The sequence below is a fragment of the Haliotis cracherodii genome, unplaced genomic scaffold, assembly GCF_022045235.1.
Source record: "Haliotis cracherodii isolate W230 unplaced genomic scaffold, xgHalCrac1.p SCAF_8, whole genome shotgun sequence".
NCBI lineage: Eukaryota > Metazoa > Mollusca > Gastropoda > Lepetellida > Haliotidae > Haliotis > Haliotis cracherodii.
The window spans coordinates 57731312-57752771 of record NW_027266341.1 but is presented as its reverse complement, the minus strand read 5'-3'; the positions used below and the strand labels follow the sequence as shown (position 1 = coordinate 57752771).

Sequence of the window (21460 nt, the reverse complement as noted above, 5' to 3'; positions counted from 1 at the left end):
TATCATTTTGCGTATGACTAGAGATGTTTCAGACACCTGGATTTGTAAAACTAATAAATCATAGTGACTTACAGAGGTGAAGTTGGATGGAATTGAAATGTGCTTTATAATGACTTCAAAACAAAAACATTTATTTCATCATTATAGAAATTATGCTTCTGCAATAGCCAAATGAAAATATGTTCACTAAAAACTTCATATACAAGGATTTTATCAAACACTTTATCAAACACTGTAGTTGTGCCAACACCCAAAGGATTCCACAGTTCTGTAGTTCGCTGAAGATGCCAACCCTTTTCGCTACAGGTATAGGTTCTCTTACCCACTTATCACCAGGTTTTGGGCGATCCTTGACCTCACAGTCTTTAGCAAATGTGTGTGCAGACGACAATTCATCGTCAATACAATTATGTAATACTTTCCCACCAAGCCTCATCTCTGTTACTCTTCCATACATATTTGTCTAAATATAAGCCAAACACAATTGTCAACAAGCTGGAAAAGAAATTATCTCCTTAGTCTCTGGAGTGTGAAATAAGTCTTTCCATGTTGAACACTGGCCACCAAATGATGCTGAAGATGAAGCTTTGCATCTACTGCCCTCAATATGCAACACCTGACTACAACTTTGCGAACACCTGGTAATTTTACTTGTAACCCCTTGTGTAAAAAGTACACACATTTTATTCTGCATACGTTAGTAAATGTTGTGCATGCGAACAAGACTTCATATGATTCAGTTGAGTCTCAAGACAGTGAAGCGGCAGTTCCACGTCATTACAGCCTAGGCTACACAAGAGAGGTGAATACGTCCATGTATGATCTAAAAATGAACAGTGTGATCACCAATCATTGTTCCGAGTCAGAATAACATATTTATTCAAGATTGATGGACGAATTACCACCGGAAAATAGCCACACTAATCTCAAACTTCCTGGTAATCAATAGTTATATTTTGATTATATCTTTTTCTGAAAATACAAAAGTCCGAATTAAAAAGAGTATAAGCGTTATATTTTCAAATCAGGAAACACAATACAATATACATTGTTACGTTTTTCATTTGTTTAAAATGATGGATGTTATCTGGTTTAAAACCCCTTTATGTATTTAAGCCGAAAAGACAATTTTTGATAACTACTATGTTTTCGTATTCCGTTTCCTTTTCTCCCGTGGACAGCCTCCGTGGTCTAGTGGTAGAGCGTCTGTCCGCGGAGAGCGGAAGATCTTGGTTCGATTCCCGGCCGCGTCATAACAAAAGACGTTAAAAGATGGTACTTGTTGTTACCCTGTCTGGCGCTCGGTATTAAGGGGCTAAACCAAGGACTGGTCGGCTCGGAGTCAGTATACTGTGTCTGAGTGGGGTATTCATGTTGAATTGCGGCATGGTGTCTCAGTGGGCTAGCACTATAAATCGGCATCCAGATTAGTACAAGCAGCCACACACACACACACACGTGCGCGCACGTCGCTATATAAGTGCAATAATCTTGGACACGACGTTTAACCCCATTTCACCTCGTCCACCATTCTATTCTAAAAATATTGATTGCTTAAAGCAGCCACCAGTTACCCTATATTTTTGGCCATTAATTTTGTGACCATGAACTGACAATAAATCTTCAGTACACGAGCTTGTTATATGTTATATAGAGACGGATAAAAGTACTATTCTTGTTTTCATTTTGTAAACGGTACTTGTTCCATTTGTAGTTACATTCTAAATATCTTAAGCATGCTGAACAAGCCTGAATGTGATTTATTTGAGCTTCTGTTACAAATTACTCTATTCTCCTTGAGGAATACTTGTACAATGTTTCTTTATTGTGATTTAAATTTTGCTTGTCAACGCTGCAAATCAGTGTACACATAAATTGTTTATGAATGAAGGAACACATACTCGTGTTGTACACGAGGACAAAAGGCTGAATCAAAATAGTCTTGTTTTAGCGTGTTTGGCTGCCAAACACCAAGCTTATAGTAAGATACGTTTGTGAATATTTTAACGAACAAAGAAGAAAAGAAGCTATCAGATAGGGTATACTTATGAATATAGATTAGGTAATTTAAGTAATAGCATTTGTACAGAAACGTCGCACTGCAAGAATTCAAGAATGCAACACATGCGTCAACCGTGTCTTGCATTATTCTTTATCATGGTACCAGCATGTACAACAACGTTACAATGAAATGATAATGAAATTAAATTTGTAAATTGTAAATTGGAACTTCATCAAGGTTCTGGCACCTGCACCAGAAAACCACGCCGACACTGAACTTCATTGACACCAGCTTCTAAAAGCCACGAAAAGATGCTGAACCTTGTCAACTCAAAAAGTTGGACTTATCTAACGTTATTGTCGTAATATGATCCTTACCTGGACTGTAGCCTTACATCAGAAGGTCCTTCTTTCCAACTGCAAATAACATAACATACATTCGATGGCATTACTGTCTTCTCTGATTAACGAATTTCCCCGTACTACTACAATTAAACCATAGGTAGATATAACATATTTTTAAATGCAAATATTAAAGTAAATTATGATCATGAAAGTATATCATCATGTGATGCATCTTTCATAAGTTCACCTTGGACACATCTAAAGCTTAAGCATGAGGTATTACAGACTTTGGTTACATTTTCCTTGCACGACCTTCATCCTAACGTTTCACCATGAAATTTAAACCGGTACTAATCTCATAAATTCTGTTATTGATTTCCTACAAAACCTGATCTGCCTTAAGTGACGTATATTGCAAGGATAGGCTTTGATGGTAGCAGTTTGCATGTTGGTAAATGAATAATACATTTAAATTGCTTTTGACGAAGTCAGTGGAGCGTCCCTTAATCTCTGTGATGTTCTGGCAGTTTCTGCATCTTCCACGGCTGACTGCTCAAACTTTTTCAAAGATGCGAAAGTCAATCATTAAATCAGCCGCATAATTGAGAAAAGAAACGAGAAACGTGAATTCCCGTCTGCATTTTTAACGTGTGAAAGATCCGCCGATTCATCCTGCGTTGAGGCAGAAACTTTAATCCCCACTCACTTGTTTGGTGCAATTGATCAGGGATGGGACCTGGCTGAAGGTTTGTGGAAGTCTATTTCACGTTAGCGTTCATTCCTGGCGTGTTTTTATGTAGTTGTGTGTCTCAAGGGGTATGTCATTAAATTAAATGACCCAACTGAAGGGTAAGTGAACCCTGTATGATTCACAGTACTTCAAAGGGTGGTTGTTAGTCATTTGGGTTTGTCTTAAGGCTTGGTATAGTACGTGTATGTAATGTTACTGTGGATGTTTCGTCATCGTGCGTTCGATTGGGAAACCGCTCCCCACCTTGCGTAAACTGACCTTCAGCATTGATGTTTTTCACAAATACAAAGAATTTTGAATATATTTTCTTCTCTTCTCAAGGATTGATTTATGGTCTAAATCCTACTATTGTGTAAACTACTACTACTGCTACTACTACTGCTGCTACTAAAACTACCTCCTCTTCTACAACAACTACTGCTGTTATTACAATAACTGTTACTCCTACAACTATAACTTAAATTGCAAATACTGCTACAACTACTATGACAACTGCTACTACAACTACTACTACTACTACTACTACTACTACTACTACTACTACTACTACTACTACTACTATACTACTACTATAGTTATAACTACTACTGCTTCAACAAGAACTACAACTACTACTATATTTACGTCTAATACTGCAACTACTACTACTACTACCACTACTATAACTACTACTAATTTAGTTACTGCAACTACTACTGTTGTGTAAACTACTACTGCTACTACTACTGCTACTACTAATACCTCCTCTTTTACAACAACTACTACTGTTATTCAATGACTTTTACTCCTGCAACTATTACTTCAAATTACAAATACTACAACTTCTTTGACAGCAACTGAGACTACTACTACTTCTACTTCTATAATAACTACTACTATTGCTTCAACTACCACTACTACTGCTACTGCCACTACTTCAACTGCTGCTACTGCTGCTGCTTGTACTACTACTATTACTACTACTACTACTACTACTACTACTACTACTACTACTACTACTACTACTAATGCAGCAGCAGTTAAACGGCTGGAAGTAGACCGCTAGCTATTGCCCTTTAGTAACCTCCGCGGCCTAGACATGCTATTATCTTTCAGTACTGCAGACCAAGTGCAGCTTTGGGGGAGCAGCTCTTCTTAATGTCCGCTGTAAAGCGGGTTTTAGCGAAATCATTGGCTTCTCACGAGAGACTCTTCAGTATGACGTTTATGACGAAATATAGGTTTGGGTCTTTATATATATATATATATATATATATATATATATATATATATATATATATATATATACAAAATTGGTATATCGCTACGTACAATGATATCTAAAATCGATTTTGATGGGAGGAAATGAAGCAAAGATGAATAACATGATTTGATATGATGAAATCATTTGTTGGGTTTAGAACGGACTATCAATGGATGAACCATGACCTTAAATGGAATTATTGGAGTTTCTAATTCACCATCCATCAATATCCATCTCAGGATGAAGGTCACGTTCCCAATGAAAGCAATGGTTGGAAGGGATCCCCAGATGTAGATGATTGTAAGATATCTTGATACCGGTTCAGTGATATTAATACTAGATATTCGTTTTAAGATATCTTTAATGTGAAATCGTGATATCATGTTTTGTTGTTGTTGTCTTCTGTTTACAAATAATGAATTAAATATTTACGTCACGGTTGTTTTCGCTAATTGATGTTTTCCCTTTCAGGTCCAAGAGTCTGACCACAGTCCTACAGACGCTTATCGACAAAGACAGCAAAGTTCCACCAACCTTTGACGATGGTAACACATTGTATTATCCGAATGGTTTTGTACTTTTGGCCTTTCCTGTCCTTGGCTATTAAACCATGTTATTTTGATTACCGAAAGTAAACTTCCTCTGCATGTTTATAACAGCTAAACATACTTTAGCAAATACGTGACCTTAACATGCCAAAGGAACCCACGGATCAGCATAATTCACGCAGTATATAACAAAAGCAGACCGCCTCCGTGATCCAGTGGTTGAACGTCCGCCCGGAGAGGGAAGTTCCGGCTATCGATCCCGGCCGCCTCGTACCAAAAGACGTTAAAAGATGATACTTGTTGTTACCCTGTCCCGTCATTAAGGGGCAAACACAAGGAATGCTTGGCTTGGGGTCAGTATTCTGTGTCTGAGTGGGGTATTTATGTTCAACTGGCATGGTATCTCAGTGAGCTAGGACTGAAAATCTGCATCAGTCCGGACTAGTACGTGCAGCCACACTATACGTGCATGCACGTCGCTATATAAGTGCAATAGTCTTGGACGCGACGTTTAAATCAATTTCACCCCACCTATAACAACATTAGGGTTTGCTCGTGGGTCAGTCAGAGTTGCGCTTTGACGTTTACACGTGGAGCATGAACTTCATGGAAACCTCATCACACTCCCCACCGCAGTCCCACTTGTAACAGACCGCCTCCGTGGTCTAGTGGTAGAGCGTCCGCCCGGAGATCGAAAGGTCCGGGATTCGATCCCCGGCCGCGTCATACCAAAAGACGTTAAAAGATGGTACTTGTTGTTACCCTGTCTGGCGCTCGGCATTAAGGAGATTAGACAAGGACTGGTCGGCTCGGAGTCAGTATACTGTGTCTGAGTGGGGTATTCATGTTAAACTGCGGCATGGTATCTCAGTGAGCTTGCACTATAAATCGGCATCAGTCCGGACTAGTACAAGCAGCCACACACACACACACACGTACATGCACGTCGCTATATAAGTGCAATAATCTTGTACGCGACGTTAAACCAGATTTCACTTCACCTCACCCACTTGTAAGAGAAATAGGTTCTTACGTTGCACGAAGGCCTAATGCCCAAAAATACGGCATGCACGCCAAATTATCTTAAGTTACTGTACATTTAGCAGTACCAACGAGTCTCTCTTGAATAACCCAGAGCCTACATGTGAAATGACAGTCAGCCCAATCGAATATTATCCCCTTCTCAGCTCCAGCAGCCTATAACTCATCTTATCGCTGGGATTGATAAGTGTCCTTTAGTACTCGTGGGTTCCCTGATAGCATTTTGTAAATTAATACATAACCTTACTTCTGGGACTGTGTGGTGGTATGACTTTTGCTCAGAAGTTGTTTGATCAAGGTTACAGCATTTAAGGCAATCTGAAGCTTTGAAAACGTTTTATGGTAGGTATGTGGAGGACATTTCCAAATTTGACGCATCAGTGACAACTATGGTGTCCGATGCAGTTCCCTATTTTGACATGTGTCATGTTCCTGTGTTTTTTTCAGGTGAACAGTTGACTCGTGTTTGTGACGGGTGCCACCGGTGGGACAGGCCACGCCCACCTTTTCGCGAACCCCTGGTATCATTACTATTTGATAGTGATTCATAAACACATGTTCGTGAAATAGTCGGAATCTTTCCATCAAGTCTGCTATGAGCAGAGATTTCTTATGAATGTGGAAAGGGGTTTGTCGCTTTTATATACGGAAATAATTATCTATTCTGACATTCTCTGACTCTGGTTACCAAGATGTTCATATGGTGGATAAGGTCCTCCTTTCACTGTTCTCTCAAACTACTTTTAGTCTACATCACCATTCACGTTCATAAACATACCGCTTAACAATGACACTGCAGTATACACTATCTTCATTCAAAAACATACAGATCATTGACTTGAGCTCTACAATATATCATTTTTCATTATTTAAAATGTCATTTTGTTGTAGAACCATATATATCTGTTGTAACTATTGGTAAATTTAGATCGGCAATAGCTCGTTTTCGTTGCAGTTCTTATTCCTTATATATTGAAACGGGAAGATATAACAATGTACCAAGAAACTTGAGGATTTGTAAAATATGTAATATTGGTTATGTGGAAAATGATTACCACTTTTTGTTAATTTGAAAAGCCTATGATAACTTAAGACAACAAATATATCCATGAAATGTTTTATGTCTATCCTACCCTGGATAAATTTAATATGTTAATGTCTGACTGTAACCAAACTACAATTCGAAATACCGCAATGTATTTGTATTATGCCTTTATCTACCGTGTGTCAATAATTAATACTGTGGACCAATGTACCATGAGCCGTTGGCCTAAATATGTACGAAATGAAGAAACTTGACTTGACTTGGTATTTTACGAGCGGTTGAGATGAACCAAATATATGTATTTATCTCAACCATGAAAAATGTAATTTGTTAAACATGATGAATAAATATGGATTCAAATTGAGTGCTGAAATACCTGTATTCCGTTTGCAAAAATCAATTAATTTGTTTGTGCTGATGCGTATATCCGGAAGTGTTTCTGGTATTTGACACTTCAAGGGAGGGCACTCCTGCAACACTACATACCAGAAACAACCCCCAACGACCATCAGTTCTTCCACAGGCAAAGTGAATCTGAGTTTTCAGTGTGTAATGTCAGTGACGCTCACAAAGTTTACATGTCTGCACTATTATAACTAAACAATACATTGAGTACTAAAACAACTTACCGTACCTATTTTTTATGATAAGAATTGTGAGTTGAGTTCGGTGCAAGGGAGCCAAGAATAGTGTTTTTGTAGCAGGAAGAAATCAAAGAGAATCATTTCGGGGTTTGAGCACTGGGAGATAAGTCATCAGCTAGTAGTTTTGTTTCAAGAAGGGGCAAAATGTTTGTTCAACATGATTTAAGGGGTACTTGTTCCAATCCGATTTACAAATTGTGTATATGCAGACGTTTTATGTATCGCAGGTATTCGTTTGATTAGTGAGTGAGTGAGTGAGTGAGGTAAGAACAGTATTCCCTTTCTATTATTGCGCGTCATCGTCATACGGGAGAAAAGCCCGAAAGTGAGGAAGGTAGAGGTCGTCCAACACATTTACCACGTTGATGAAACCAACAAGCAAGGGTATAGTGCGCATGCTGATAAACCCAGACACATAATCAAGTCGTATCGGGGACAGACCCATGATCATAAGGTTCCAAACACCGTGACTTATCCTACAAAGTTCATGCATTTCATTCCAGGTGTTTAATCATTATTCCGTACAAAAAATATGACATTGTATAATTTCGTCTCTGGTCTAACAGAATTTTTTTTCGTAAATTAACAAGCTCTGTAAACCTGACAGTATTCCTACCTGAAAGGTAATACTACTACAATACAAACTTTATACTACTTACTTAAATGGGTTTTTTTCAGTTTCATGAGAACAATTGCTTGTAGCGTTTCATCCCGTAGGGAGCCTGGGTTAGAATAGCTCCGCAGCAATACATGCTTGACACACGAGCCGACGGTATGGATCGGGTAGTCAGGCTCGGTGACTTTGTTGATGGGCTATCAACATACGTCGACGGCATGCCTTAGATAACTAGAGTATTCCTCTAATAATGACTTTGTGCTGTATATTTCAGAGATACCAACGGAGGTTGAGTGCCAAATATATGTGGACAGTTTCGACTCCATCAATGAAGCTTCCATGGTAAGCGCTGCTTCAATAATACTATGCAGCTATTATTTCAATACGTTGTACTCTACACCAGACCATATTTTATATTCATTCGTGAGCACTGGCTAGTAGCTACACTGTAGACTACGTAATTGAGAAACGCCGCCGTCAAGTTAAACCCCGTTGATCGACACATTTCTGAAACAAGAAGAATGTTGTACGAGGGGCGTTCAATAAGTTTTGCAACTTCAATATAAGACCAAGTCGCAGAATATATTTTGCACTTATATTTTTCAATATTATCTCCATTAAGCTCAATACACATATTCCATTTGTCCTTCAAGCGTTTAATACCGTACAGTTAAATCACCCACCCTACAGCCCAGACTTTGCCCCAGTGACTTTCCTGTTCCGGCAAATGAAATCTGCCCTACGTGAAAGACGCTTCCAGGATGACGAGGACATAAAGGCTGCCACAGAGGCGGGGTTAGAGGGCCAATCTGCGGATTTCTATAAAACTGGTATTAAAAGCTTGAAGGACAAATGGAATATATGTATTGAAGTAAACGAAGATTATATTGTAAAATAAAAGTGCAAAAGTTATTCTGCGACTTGGTCTTATATTGAAGTTGCAAAACTTATGGAACGTCCCTGGTATTTATGATCCATTCCTGGTATTTATGATCCATTCCTGGTATTTATGAAAAAGAGTTCATTAATGCCACCATAAAGTGACTGAAATGTAAACGTTTGTCAGGCAGCAAGTGATAATTAAAAAATGTTTTTCTTCTTCTGCCTTTTGCATCTGGTCAGTCAAATACGTTTACCGAAAAATAAGTGACGCGTATCCTTGATATTATCCCTTTCTCTAGGACTACACCGTCAGTCTCCTTCTGCACATGGAATGGTCAGTTCCATATATCAAATACCATTACGACGTACCGTACTTCGAGGTAGACGCCAAAAACAGAGAGAAGATATGGGTTCCAGATCTGTACTTCCCCAATGAGAAGAAGGCGTCCTTCCACAACATCATGATGCCCAACAAGATGATGCGAATACACAGAGAACATAAACTATCTTACGAAGCAAGGTAGGATTTAGGATGTTCGCGGGACTAGTTACAAAGATAATTATTGCAAGATAAAGAAGGGTGTTTAGTTTGCACGATGGCGTTGATACTATGTGATAATGATGTAAATGCGGATACACCAAGAACATAAACTGTCCAACCAAGCAAGGTAGGATTTAGGTTACAAAGATAACTATTGCAGGATAAAGAAGACTATTTATTTGGCACGATAGTGTTAATACTATGTGATAATGATGTAAATGCGGATACACAAAGAACATAAACTGTCCTACTAAGCAAGGTAGGATTTAGGTTACAAAGGTAACTATTGCAAGATAAAGGAGGGTATTAATGTTATACGAATAGTGTTAATACTATGTGATAATGATGTAAGTGCGGATACACAAAGAAAATAAACTGTCCTACTAAGCAAGGTAGGATTTAGGTTACAAAGATAACTATTGCAAGATAAAGAAGGGCATCAATGGTGTACGAAAAGTGTTAATACTATGTAATAACTATGTATATGCGAATACACAGTGGACATTAACTGTCCTACTAAGCAAGGTAATGTTTTGAATGTGCTCAGGGTTAGTTACAGAGACAGCAGACATAAAGGAGGGAGTATATTTTTTGGCACGATGTTATTGATACTATGAGATAATGATGTTGATATGCAGAACCGAAGTTATCCAACGAAGCAAGGCAATGTTTTGAATGTGCGTAGGGTTATTACAGTGTAGGTACGACATAAATACAGAAGAGGCTTTTTGCACGATAGTGTTGATACTATGAGATAGTAAAGTATTGAGTCTTTATTCTAATGAGCATTTTTAATTAAAAGAGAAAACACGTTTTGGTAGTGTGATGTAAAGCAACAATGAAAAATGAATGACAAAGAGGGAAACCTTTAAAAATATATTTGCTGGATTTGTTTTGAGTTTTGGTACTATTTCCAAAGAATGAACACGATTATTATACGCAAACTAGTGTTAATATTCTGCACAAAATGATGATGTATGCAAAGGCAAAGTCTTAAGCAAGCCCCTAAGCAAAATGGCGATTATTTCGTATGTCAAAACGCAGAGAAAGGCTATTATGAAGGATACCCTTTTCAGTAATAAACAGGCCACATGGGCATTCCTTGTCTGAACAGAGCCCCAGTAGATTATTCATGTCGTACAAGTCGACTTTCAGTCATTGGTTTGCCTGGTTCAGACTCGATTATTCACAGGATTCACGTTATTCGTATATACTCGTAAGTGTATTAAGTAAGTGTATCGTAATTGTATTAAATTGGATGCAAATGTTCTGTTACCTATTCGCCAACATCCCATATCCCTCAATTGAAACTGTTGGCGAAATGGCACAAGACTGTACATCACCAATGAGAATATTGACTCTACCGGAGTAACGTGTTGCTTGAACGAAGAGGGTAAATTTTCAATTGCTGTATTGATTGAACTAGACGAGCGAATGGCGCTTGTGCAGGATCACCCACGGCGTGGAAGGCAGACCCGCTTCAGTTCCTGGATGCGGCTGGCAACCCTCTCAAGCTGAACTGAACTGAACTTCACAACAAGCAAACTGAACTCTAAATCAATTCTCTAAAGAAGAGAGAGAACAATGAGCTATTATTATTTCTACTTTTATATAATTACAATCTATTCATTCTATACAATCTTCAGAGCTACATTTCAGAACTACATTCATGATGAGTAGACAACGAACACACAACCACTAGACCCTGCCTTGTTGTTTTGAGTCTTGTCGAAATGTGATGTTGGGAACATAGGGAACATACCTTTGCGAACAAGTCCCTAAACGGTAGTGTACATAACGATATATTTTCGTCTTGCAGACTTTCTCTTACCCTGAGTTGCCCGATGGATCTCCGGAACTACCCGTTTGACAGACAAATATGTGCAATACAAATGGAGAGTTGTGAGTTTAATGTGTAGATATGTTAACCCATCGTAGCCTTTATCATTTTACTTGATTTAAAACGTGTTGATTTAAAAGCGTTATTACATTTCACATATGGTCCTCTCATACTCCTGGTGTTTATAAGCAACATATGTTTAGACACAACGGCGTAGTCTCCCTAACACTACAGTGTTCCATTATCTGCATCATGATCAATACTCGTTCTTTCAACGTCAACAAAGTCTACCTACAGGTTATGGCGACGATCTTATATCTTAACGATCGCAATTTCTTTCGTATTGCCATAGCTATAACAACTTTGGCGACACTACTGTCATCGGAGCTTTTAAAAAGAATATGAATCCTTCCCTGGAACTAGATTTTAATGTTTAGTCAAAGCCCAACATGGTTAACAGGCTGTTTTGGTAAAGGGAGGTAGCTTGGATTATTTTATTAATTATTATTGTTCCTGACGGTTACCAGTAAGATAGATGTTGGTGCTGCATACCATCAATATGTAATATGGATAAAAACAATTAAAAACAATGTATGTTTTACCGTAACTATCGATAGTGAAGTGCGGTACCGATCATGTTAACTATTGATATTTTAACTTGTGAAAACTATAACCAAGTACACTCGAAATAAAATATTTTTCCAATTATGAGATTAAACCAATAATCTTAACCCAAAGGAGATGAGAGAAAATAAAATGTGAGGTCGTTAAAACATGTATGTCTTCTTTGAGACCAATAAAATCACCTTAACAACGTTTTCAGTTGGATTTGATGCTGATAAGGTATTGCTGTCATGGAGGAATTCCACCCCTGTAGATGTGAACACAGATATCATTCTGCCTCAGTTTGAAGTGGTGGAGACGGATTATGGAGACTGTCCACAAACTCGACGTAGAACGGGTGAGTAATACTTGATTTTCCTTATACTTCAAGAATATAGTTCATCATGATCAGGACACTCTTGTCAATACCAACATCCTAGGTCTATCAGTTACAACTACTAGTAGTTTCATTTGTCCAGAATATATAGGATGTCGTCATGGTAGATGGAGTATTGATCATGTCAAATACGTTCAAATACTGATTCATTCATTATAATTTGTAACAAAAGGGGACACAAGTGGTCGTGCAGAGTGGCGTCCTTTGAGGTCTGCCTGATACCAATGATCTAGGGTTCGAATCCCGATTCTCCCCGAAAATGAGTCCAGATTTGTCAGCTCCATACCCGTCAGTTTCACCAAAGTGGCAAACGTCTGAGACCTGCATCAGGCGTTAAACCTCATTGAAAATATCTCATTCTCACATTTGTAAAGAAGGTAGACGATCACTAGTAACACACAATTAAAGGAGGTATCTTTATTCATGATGGTATTGGGGGCACGGGTGACCCAGTCGTCTGAGGCGCCGCGATTCGCTGTGCAGAGTTGCGTCCCTTGGGCACGCCAGAAACCTACGATTGTGGGTTCGAACCCTGTTCGCCCCGATTATGTTTCTAGGTTTGTCAGCACCTTCCCGTGCTCGTGGGTTTCACCGAAGTGGTAAACGTCTGAGACCTGCATCACTTCGCGCTTTCCTCCCACATTAAGATGACACGCCGCGATATAACTGGAATAATGTTAAAAGCTCACTCACTCACTCATGATGGTATTTTTCTCAAGGAAAGGTGGACTCTCTGTCTTCAGGTAACCAGAGCTGTCTCCAAGCAGCCTTCCACCTGGAGCGCAACATCCAGTACTACATCGTGCAGATGTACATCCCAAGTATCCTAATAGTCATTGTCTCCTGGATCTCCTTTTGGCTCACTGTGACGTCAGTGGCAGGGCGTATCTCATTGGGTGTTTTGACTGTCCTCACCATGACAACACAGAGTTCGGGGGTCAATGCCTCGCTTCCACGTGTGTCCTACACGAAAGCCATCGACATATGGATGTCGACGTGCTTGCTGTTTGTATTTGCAGCCCTGATCGAGTTCGCAGTTGTCAACGTTCTTAGCCGCAGTGAACGATTGAACGGACCAAGATGCAAACTGCAGGATACTACTGAGAACGGAAATGTATATAGAGAAGTATGCCATGGTGTTTCCTGGTCCATCACTTGATTGTCGGGGTTGTTTACAGGTCGCCGTCGCTGTTGTGTGGCATCAATACAAACAAACACTTACTTTTTTAAGCAATTTGCGTGAGTGGTGGTTGCTACCGTTAGGGTGGGATATGCTCAACCTTTTCGCCGCTATTTTGCCTTTTACGCTCAATGGAATCTGTTTCGGGAACACTGTAATTCTCATGCATTAACGTTTTATATGTAATTAAATATTTTGAAATTAAAATGAAGATTGCTTTAACGTGAAAGTGTATAGCTTAAAATAATACATATCTGAAGGAATCTGTTTCGACTAGTTATTCTCTGGTGTTGATCTATTGTATTTCTATGAAGCTCAAAGTTCGCGTTTGAATCACACATGAACAAATTGTGCACAATAAACAATGACTATTTTGTTCACCAAAAAGGGCGAAATGCAACTAAAAAATTTCTGTTGCCTTTTCCCAAATATTATCTTCTGTATCGAATTGAAAACGTCCCAGTGGTTTGAATTTCGCGAGTAAACAAACCTTAGGTAATGTGTGCACATTAACCCTGTCACGAACTGCCTCGACTCGACAAGAAATAAAGTTTCTCCACGGGGAACAGCTGTGATACAATGGAACACCTCTTCTTAAAGACACTAGAAGTCCTGGGATTAGCCCACTATCACTATTACAGAAACCAGTTACTTTAAACTGAAAATAACTTCCAAAGTTTGGCGTATTCTGAAAGTTGTGTCTCGAACGTTGTCTCGAATCGACGCAGGTAGCCAACTATTCTGTTCATTTCTGACCAAAACGCGAAATTTGTTCTGTAGATGTAGATCTGAAATTCCCCGATCTTTCATGAAATGTTTAGTATACTAATGTGACAAATCAAAACTGACGTGTTAATGAGAGCCAGATAATAGTTAATGACGCAACGGTAATATCTCAGTCAATTAGTTAAACTCTGATGTAACAATTATATTTCATACAGAATCTTTATGATCGCCACATAGGTGGGTTTAGTTTTTCTGAAAATCGAGATAAGTAGCAGTAATGTAGACTCGACAAACGGTTAAAGGGACAATTGAAACACATCGGCAGTTTTGCATAAGGAGTTCCATAACAAAAAATCTACAACATAGGGAAAAAGTTAATATGTTTTATAACTTTAGTAGTTAATACAGTTCAAAAGAGATGAGTATTCATAATCAAATTGTACAGCATATGACACCAGCTACTTCAAACAGAGTCGTATGTTTGTAGTCCTCATGAGTACCCCGGCCTTATGAACTACTACTTTTACTTTGATGAAGATAACGCCAGGAGGTGTCAGCTTAATCATTTGGTGTAAACGTTTATCGACTCTTGCGGCATCTCCACATGCAATAAAACTGACAATCCCAAGTGTCGAATTAGTATTCCCGAAAGGTCTTTTGTCCGCGACTGCGAAGTGATTCATTAAAAGACTTTGAAATGTTTAATCCTATTAGCCCGTTGTGTTTGTTTCAGACCTTCGTCACCCTGGAGGGTGAAGTTCAGGTTGAAGGCAAACCTACACACAGACCAGGACGCATAACTGGTATATCGTGCGCCATGTTTTTAGATAACATGTCGCGCCTTGGCTTCCCCCTGGCGTTCCTATCATTTAATGCCTTCTACTGGATGTACTACTTATCAAGTGCAGGAGACAAAACTCAGTCAACGACCAGGCAATCAGCAGGTTCCTTGATGTAGCACAATTGCCAGGATACTGATGTACGAGCGTGGTTAACTTTGAAATGTTCCTAGATAGAATAGGACATGTTTGTACTTTCGTCTTCCGTCGGGGGAGACACATCTCACTACTGTCAACCAAAGAATAGATGACTTTATGTAGCAAGATAGCAAGGATGTAGACGTACCAGCGTGTTCAACTTTTAAAACATTATTTGATAAAATAGGAAATGTTTCTACTGTCTTCTTCAGTAGGGGAGTCAAAGAAAAGGTGACTTAATGCAGAAGTGCCAGTGAGTTCAACTTTGAAATTGTCTTTGATAGAATAGGAAATGTTTCTGCGTTCTTCTTCAGTGGGGGAGACAAATGTCACTCAACTGTCAACCAAAGAATAAGTGACTTAATGTAGACAAATAGCAAGGGCGGATGTGGAAGTATCCAGTGTGTTGAACCTTGAAGTGTTCCTTGAAAGAATAGGAAATGCTTAACATAAATTGAATCTACGCAGGGTGAACTGTTTAAGATTTTGGTAGGTTACAACGTGAAGATTAATAGCTGGTGTTGTTCACACTCAACACAACACTTAAAGTGAAAGGACAAAAAGAGTCTGTTGATGTACAAGGCAAATCCAGAAAATGATCCTAGAAGTGATAGTATGTCCACAGGTTCTTGGCTCAGCACATGGCAATTATAAACACCAGTTGGATACATATGCATGTTCTGAGAGATACCACACACATGTGGTGATCCCTTTAACCACTGTGAATAACATAAATCATCATGATCATGTTAATGTATGTAAAGGCATTTGTCGGTGGATGGAGATGCTACGAAACGGATACTTCGTACACCCGATGGTTCAGAGCAAACTCAAGTCTTCAGGAAGATGTTATCATATGAACCTAATTATGTGTAAACATGCTCTGATACATGTAGCTCTCTGAGATATATATTATCTACAATGCGTGCGAATGCATGTATATTGTTAGTGAGACTACTTCTTTGGCTATACATGTTCATGCTTTGTACTTATTTTGTGTCTTATTATCCATATGAATAATACTGAGACCGGCATGTTAGCCATAGAGGCATAATGGACATATGTAAACTTATTTTCAGTAATTCTCACCCTTTTTGCTTCATGATAATTTGCCGGTTTGTGGCTATGATTGTTCCATTGTTTTCATTGTTTGCGAAGATGCTCATAGCAAAATGACGTCATTTGAACGCATTGTAGCAAATATTTGAAGATGACGTCATACATTTTTCATGTGACGTCTTTCCCACCCTGAGCTAATGTCTCAATTTGAGGAAAGGAAACCAACATTTTTCTACATTTTCGAAGAAAAATACATGACCAACATTTCCTCGTAGCTCGTACATTATTCTCTACATCATATTCTATACATGATCGACATTCTTTTTTTTATTTCGAGTTTTCTATTCGTGTCGTACGTTAACAGGTCAGTAAATGTTTTCAGATTATATCTCTGTGAATTTACTTTCTTCCTTTAGCACAAAATGTTTTATTCTCTAAGAAGATAGATCTTAAAATCTTGTAATTTCTGGCATTTTTTGCTGATTTACTTTCATAAGTCAATCAAACAAGAGGATAGGAACACACAACAATGAATTGGATAAAGCGATATCAACAGCCGCGAGAATACTTGTATACACGTCCTATCAGTATGTCGTGCATATAGCACAACATTTGCCTTCAATACAAATTTTGAATATCAAAAATATACTGTCCTGAAGTATGAAGATATGCTGATCAGAAAAAACAAGCAACATGTGTAGTTAACTGGATTTGCGAAACGATATGACCTATATTTGAAATACAACACCATAAAAAGGTCCATGTACACTTAACCAATATGTTCAGGACATAACGAGCAGAAAACTCTCAACAGTATTGACTTTACAAAAGATTTGTTATGAGATGAAACGTATAACTGTTCGTGTATGTAAAACACGTGTTTAACAAGATATACGTGGGTCTCAGAATTCCATAAATTATGTGGTGCCTGTGTTATGGCACAGTTCCATCATGTCGTTACCATTAATCATCTTCCACTCATGCATAATGTTTGGATTGTCACATGTTTTGATTTTTGTTGTTCACTTAACATGTCATTACAAAGCCATAATTCCGTACAGAGTAGTATGTTTTCTATCATTTGAATTGGCAATTATACGAATATATCATACATAGAGTAATAGATATATTTCAATTTAATTTTTTTTAAATGATTATTGTGGCAAATGACTCATGCTGTCCATCACACCTATATATGTAGGTAGTTCAGGCTATCAAATCTAGGCCTGTGCGTATGGCATGCACTCATTGTATGATCTAGGTGTGCCATGTTATATCTAGGCATTTAGGTATTCTATGTAGGTACTCACATCCAGGTCTACTGGTACTTCATGCTCTCATATTTAAGTCTGTGGGTATTTTATGCTATCATGTCACAGCCTGTGAGTAATTCATGCTCTCACAGCTAGCCATGTGAGAAATTCATGCTCTCACATCTTGGCCTGTGAGAAATGCATGCTATCATACCTAGGCGTGTGACTAATTCATGCTATCACATCTAGACCTGCGATTAATGCATGCTATCATATGTAGGCCTGTGAGTATTTCATGCTATCATATCTAGGCCTGTGAGTAGTTCATGCTGTCATATCTAGACCTGTGAGTAATTCATGCTATTATATCGAGGCCTGCGAGTAATTCATGCTATCATATCTAGGCCTGTGTGTAATTCATGGCTATCATATCTGGTCCCGTGTGTTATTCATGCTATCACATCTAGGCCTGTGAGTAATTCATGCTATCACATCTAGGCCTGTGAGTAATTCGTGCTATCACATCTAGGCCTGTGAGTAATTCGTGCTATCACATCTAGGCCTGTGAGTAATTCGTGCTATCACATCTAGACCTTTGTGTATTTCATGCTCTCATATCTAGGCCTGTGATTAATTCACGCTATCATATCTAGACCTGTTGGTATTTCATGCTATCATATCGAGGCCCGCGAGTAATTCATGCAGTCATATCTAGGCCTGTCGGTATTTCACGCTATCATATCTAGGCCTGTTAGTCATCCATACTATCATATCGAGGCCCGCGAGTAATTCATGCGATCATTTCTAGGCCTGTTGGTATTTCATGCTATCATATCTAGGCCTGTGAGTAATTCATGCTATCACATCCAGGCCTTTGTGTAATTCATGGTATCACATCTAGACCTGTTGGTATTTCATGCTATCATATCGAGGCCCGCGAGTAATTCATGCAATCATATCTAGGCCTGTCGGTATTTCATGCTATCATATCTAGGCCTGTGAGTAATTCATGCTATCACATCCAGGCCTTTGTGTAATTCATGGTATCACATCTAGGCCTGTGAGTAGTTCCTGCTATCATATCTAGGTCCACGAGTAATTCATGCCATCATATTGAGTCCCGCGAATAATTCATCCTATCATATCTAGGCCTGTGAGTAATTCTTGCTATAATATCTAGTCATGTGAGAAGTTCGTGCTCTCATATCTGGTCCTGTTCTGGTCCAGGGCGGTGGTTTCTTCATTCTCTCACATCTGGGCATGTGGGTATGTCTTGCTCTCACATCAAGGCACACGTGTATTCCATGTTATCACACCTAGGCTTGTGGGTATGCCTGCTATCACATCTCATCATGTTGGTATTAGCCTGTGCCTGTCAGTCAATCATTCTTGTGAGCACATGCCAGCCTACAGTAGAGGCTAGTGATCACATCTAGGCACCGATGTATTTCATACTTATGATCACAGATAAGATTACATCAGAAGATCTGATCAATATTGACCACATATTGATCAGAAAATGTTTAGACGGTTGCTGATTGCAAATCCCATAAAAATGCTTCCATATCAATGTTACAAATGTTATATTAGACCGTTCGGGGCATATATATGTTTAAATATTGTCGTTGAATGCTGCTGTTAATATAATACCATAATTTATATTTCATATTCATGCAGGAAGTCGTTGTTTTGTATCAACCTGTTTAAACATGGAAAATATATATATTTATGTAGCGCGTGGTCTATGTGGATAAAGTATGCTCGTGAATTACATTCACTTGAGGCATATTTCATAATTATGTAAGATGTTCATTATTATAACTTTAAGATACCACTAGAATGGCTATTGGTAGCACTGTCCTTTATCTATATGGATAAGATATTATACTCTACATTGTTGTAATTTGTCAAAATCAATGTGCTAGGCTAGCGAATAAGACATATGTTTTCTTATGTTGTTGTCATCAAGGACGAATTACTTATATTTACCACTATGCAAACATGATATAGTTATGTAGGCGAATCATTGTGATAAGGTTTCAACCCCACTCAATCTATACTTTTTTCACATTATACGCGAAATATAATATACAAATAGCTTAAAAGAAAACAACGTTTATTATAAATTTACACAAACATTTGGTATAAACCCTAACCTGGACAATTTGTTGGAAAGAAGTAACACATGATTGTTATGACTGGTTTCATGTGCATTGCTATGATTTCAAGAGTATGTATTTGTGAACAACTGGACACTGTAATAGTCTATAGGCTATACAGAAAACATTATCAGTTTCTGTCATATGGAACAAAATTGGTTAAATGTTTAAAATGTTTCTGTTAGGACGAGTAAAGCATTATGAATGATACGGAGTACGTGATGCTAAATGGTGTGTGGAGTCAATTTGAAACCACAATGCTAAGTCGAAACAGAATTTTTTAAACTTTCCCAGTATAAGAATTCTTGCTCGTAACTGGGTATTTATGTAGTGAAATATAAAATCCAATATATTGGTAATTGTTTATGCATAATTCGTTACATTGTTAAACCTATGTATGATTTGTGTAGAGTGTTATGCACAGATTTGTTTATAACTCTCCACGAATTGTTTGATATTTAATGGGTTGAAATAATGTTTTTCTTTTCTGATGGGTTCACTTATGTTACTACCATATCCAATAAATATCTGCTTATTCGATCATGTCTCTGTTTCATTTTCCACTTAAACGTGTATATCATGATTTCGCGCAAATTCACAACAAACAGCATCGACGTGAATCACGGTTTAAGAAGCTTGCACCTGGCTGCGTATGGCTGTTGATCAAACATCTGCAGCAATTACGACTGCTTCTTCAACATGTGGATGCTATGACCTGACTGTTTACATGTTTGTGGTTGGTGAAACATCTACGGAATTACGACTGTTTACACTCTATGACCTGACTGTTGACATGTTTGTTGTTGGTGATACATCTGCCGGAATAACGACTGTTTCTACACTCTATGACCTGACTGTTTACATGTTTGTTGTTGGTGATACATCTGCCTGAATAACGACTGTTTCTACACTCTATGGCCTGACTGTTTACATGTTTGTGGCTGGTGATACATCTGCCGGAATAACAACTGTTTCTACACTCTATGACCTGACTGTTTACATGTTTGTTGTTGGTGATACATCTGCCTGAATAACGACTGTTTCTACACTCTATGACCTGACTGTTTACATGTTTGTTGTTGGTGATACATCTGCCGGAATAACGACTGTTTCTACACTCTATGACCTGACTGTTTACATGTTTGTTGTTGGTGATACATCTGCCGGAATAACAACTGTTTCTACACTCTATGACAGCACTGTTTACATGTTTGTTGTTGGTGATACATCTGCCTGAATAACGACTGTTTCTACACTCTATGGCCTGACTGTTTACATGTTTGTGGTTGGTGATACATCTGCCGGAATAACAACTGTTTCTACACTCTATGACCTGACTGTTTACATGTTTGTTGTTGGTGATACATCTGCCGGAATAACGACTGTTTCTACACTCTATGACCTGACTGTTGACATGTTTGTTGTTGGTGATACATCTGCCGGAATAACAACTGTTTCTACACTCTATGACCTGACCGTTTACATGTTTGTGGTTGGTGATACATCTGCCGGAATAACGACTGTTTCTTCACACTATGACAGCACTGTTTACATGTTGGTACTTGGTGATACATCTGCCGGAATAACGACTGTTTCTACACTCTATGAC

The 21460-nt window shown here is 38.4% G+C and overlaps 1 protein-coding gene across 1 annotated transcript in view; it reads left to right on the top strand.

The window, feature by feature from the left end:
* The window catches only part of LOC139449746 (glycine receptor subunit alpha-2-like), a 44288-nt gene extending 23930 nt beyond the window's left edge, over positions 1-20358 (top strand). Inside the window, exons 2-8 of the mRNA XM_071231270.1 lie at positions 4812-4885; positions 8509-8576; positions 9416-9636; positions 11477-11559; positions 12321-12458; positions 13241-13623; positions 15137-20358. Of these exons, the coding sequence (XP_071087371.1) occupies positions 4812-4885; positions 8509-8576; positions 9416-9636; positions 11477-11559; positions 12321-12458; positions 13241-13623; positions 15137-15361 (1192 nt within the window). The 3' untranslated portion in view covers positions 15362-20358. The remainder of the gene's footprint in view (positions 1-4811; positions 4886-8508; positions 8577-9415; positions 9637-11476; positions 11560-12320; positions 12459-13240; positions 13624-15136) is intronic.
* Positions 20359-21460: the final 1102 nt, after the last annotated feature.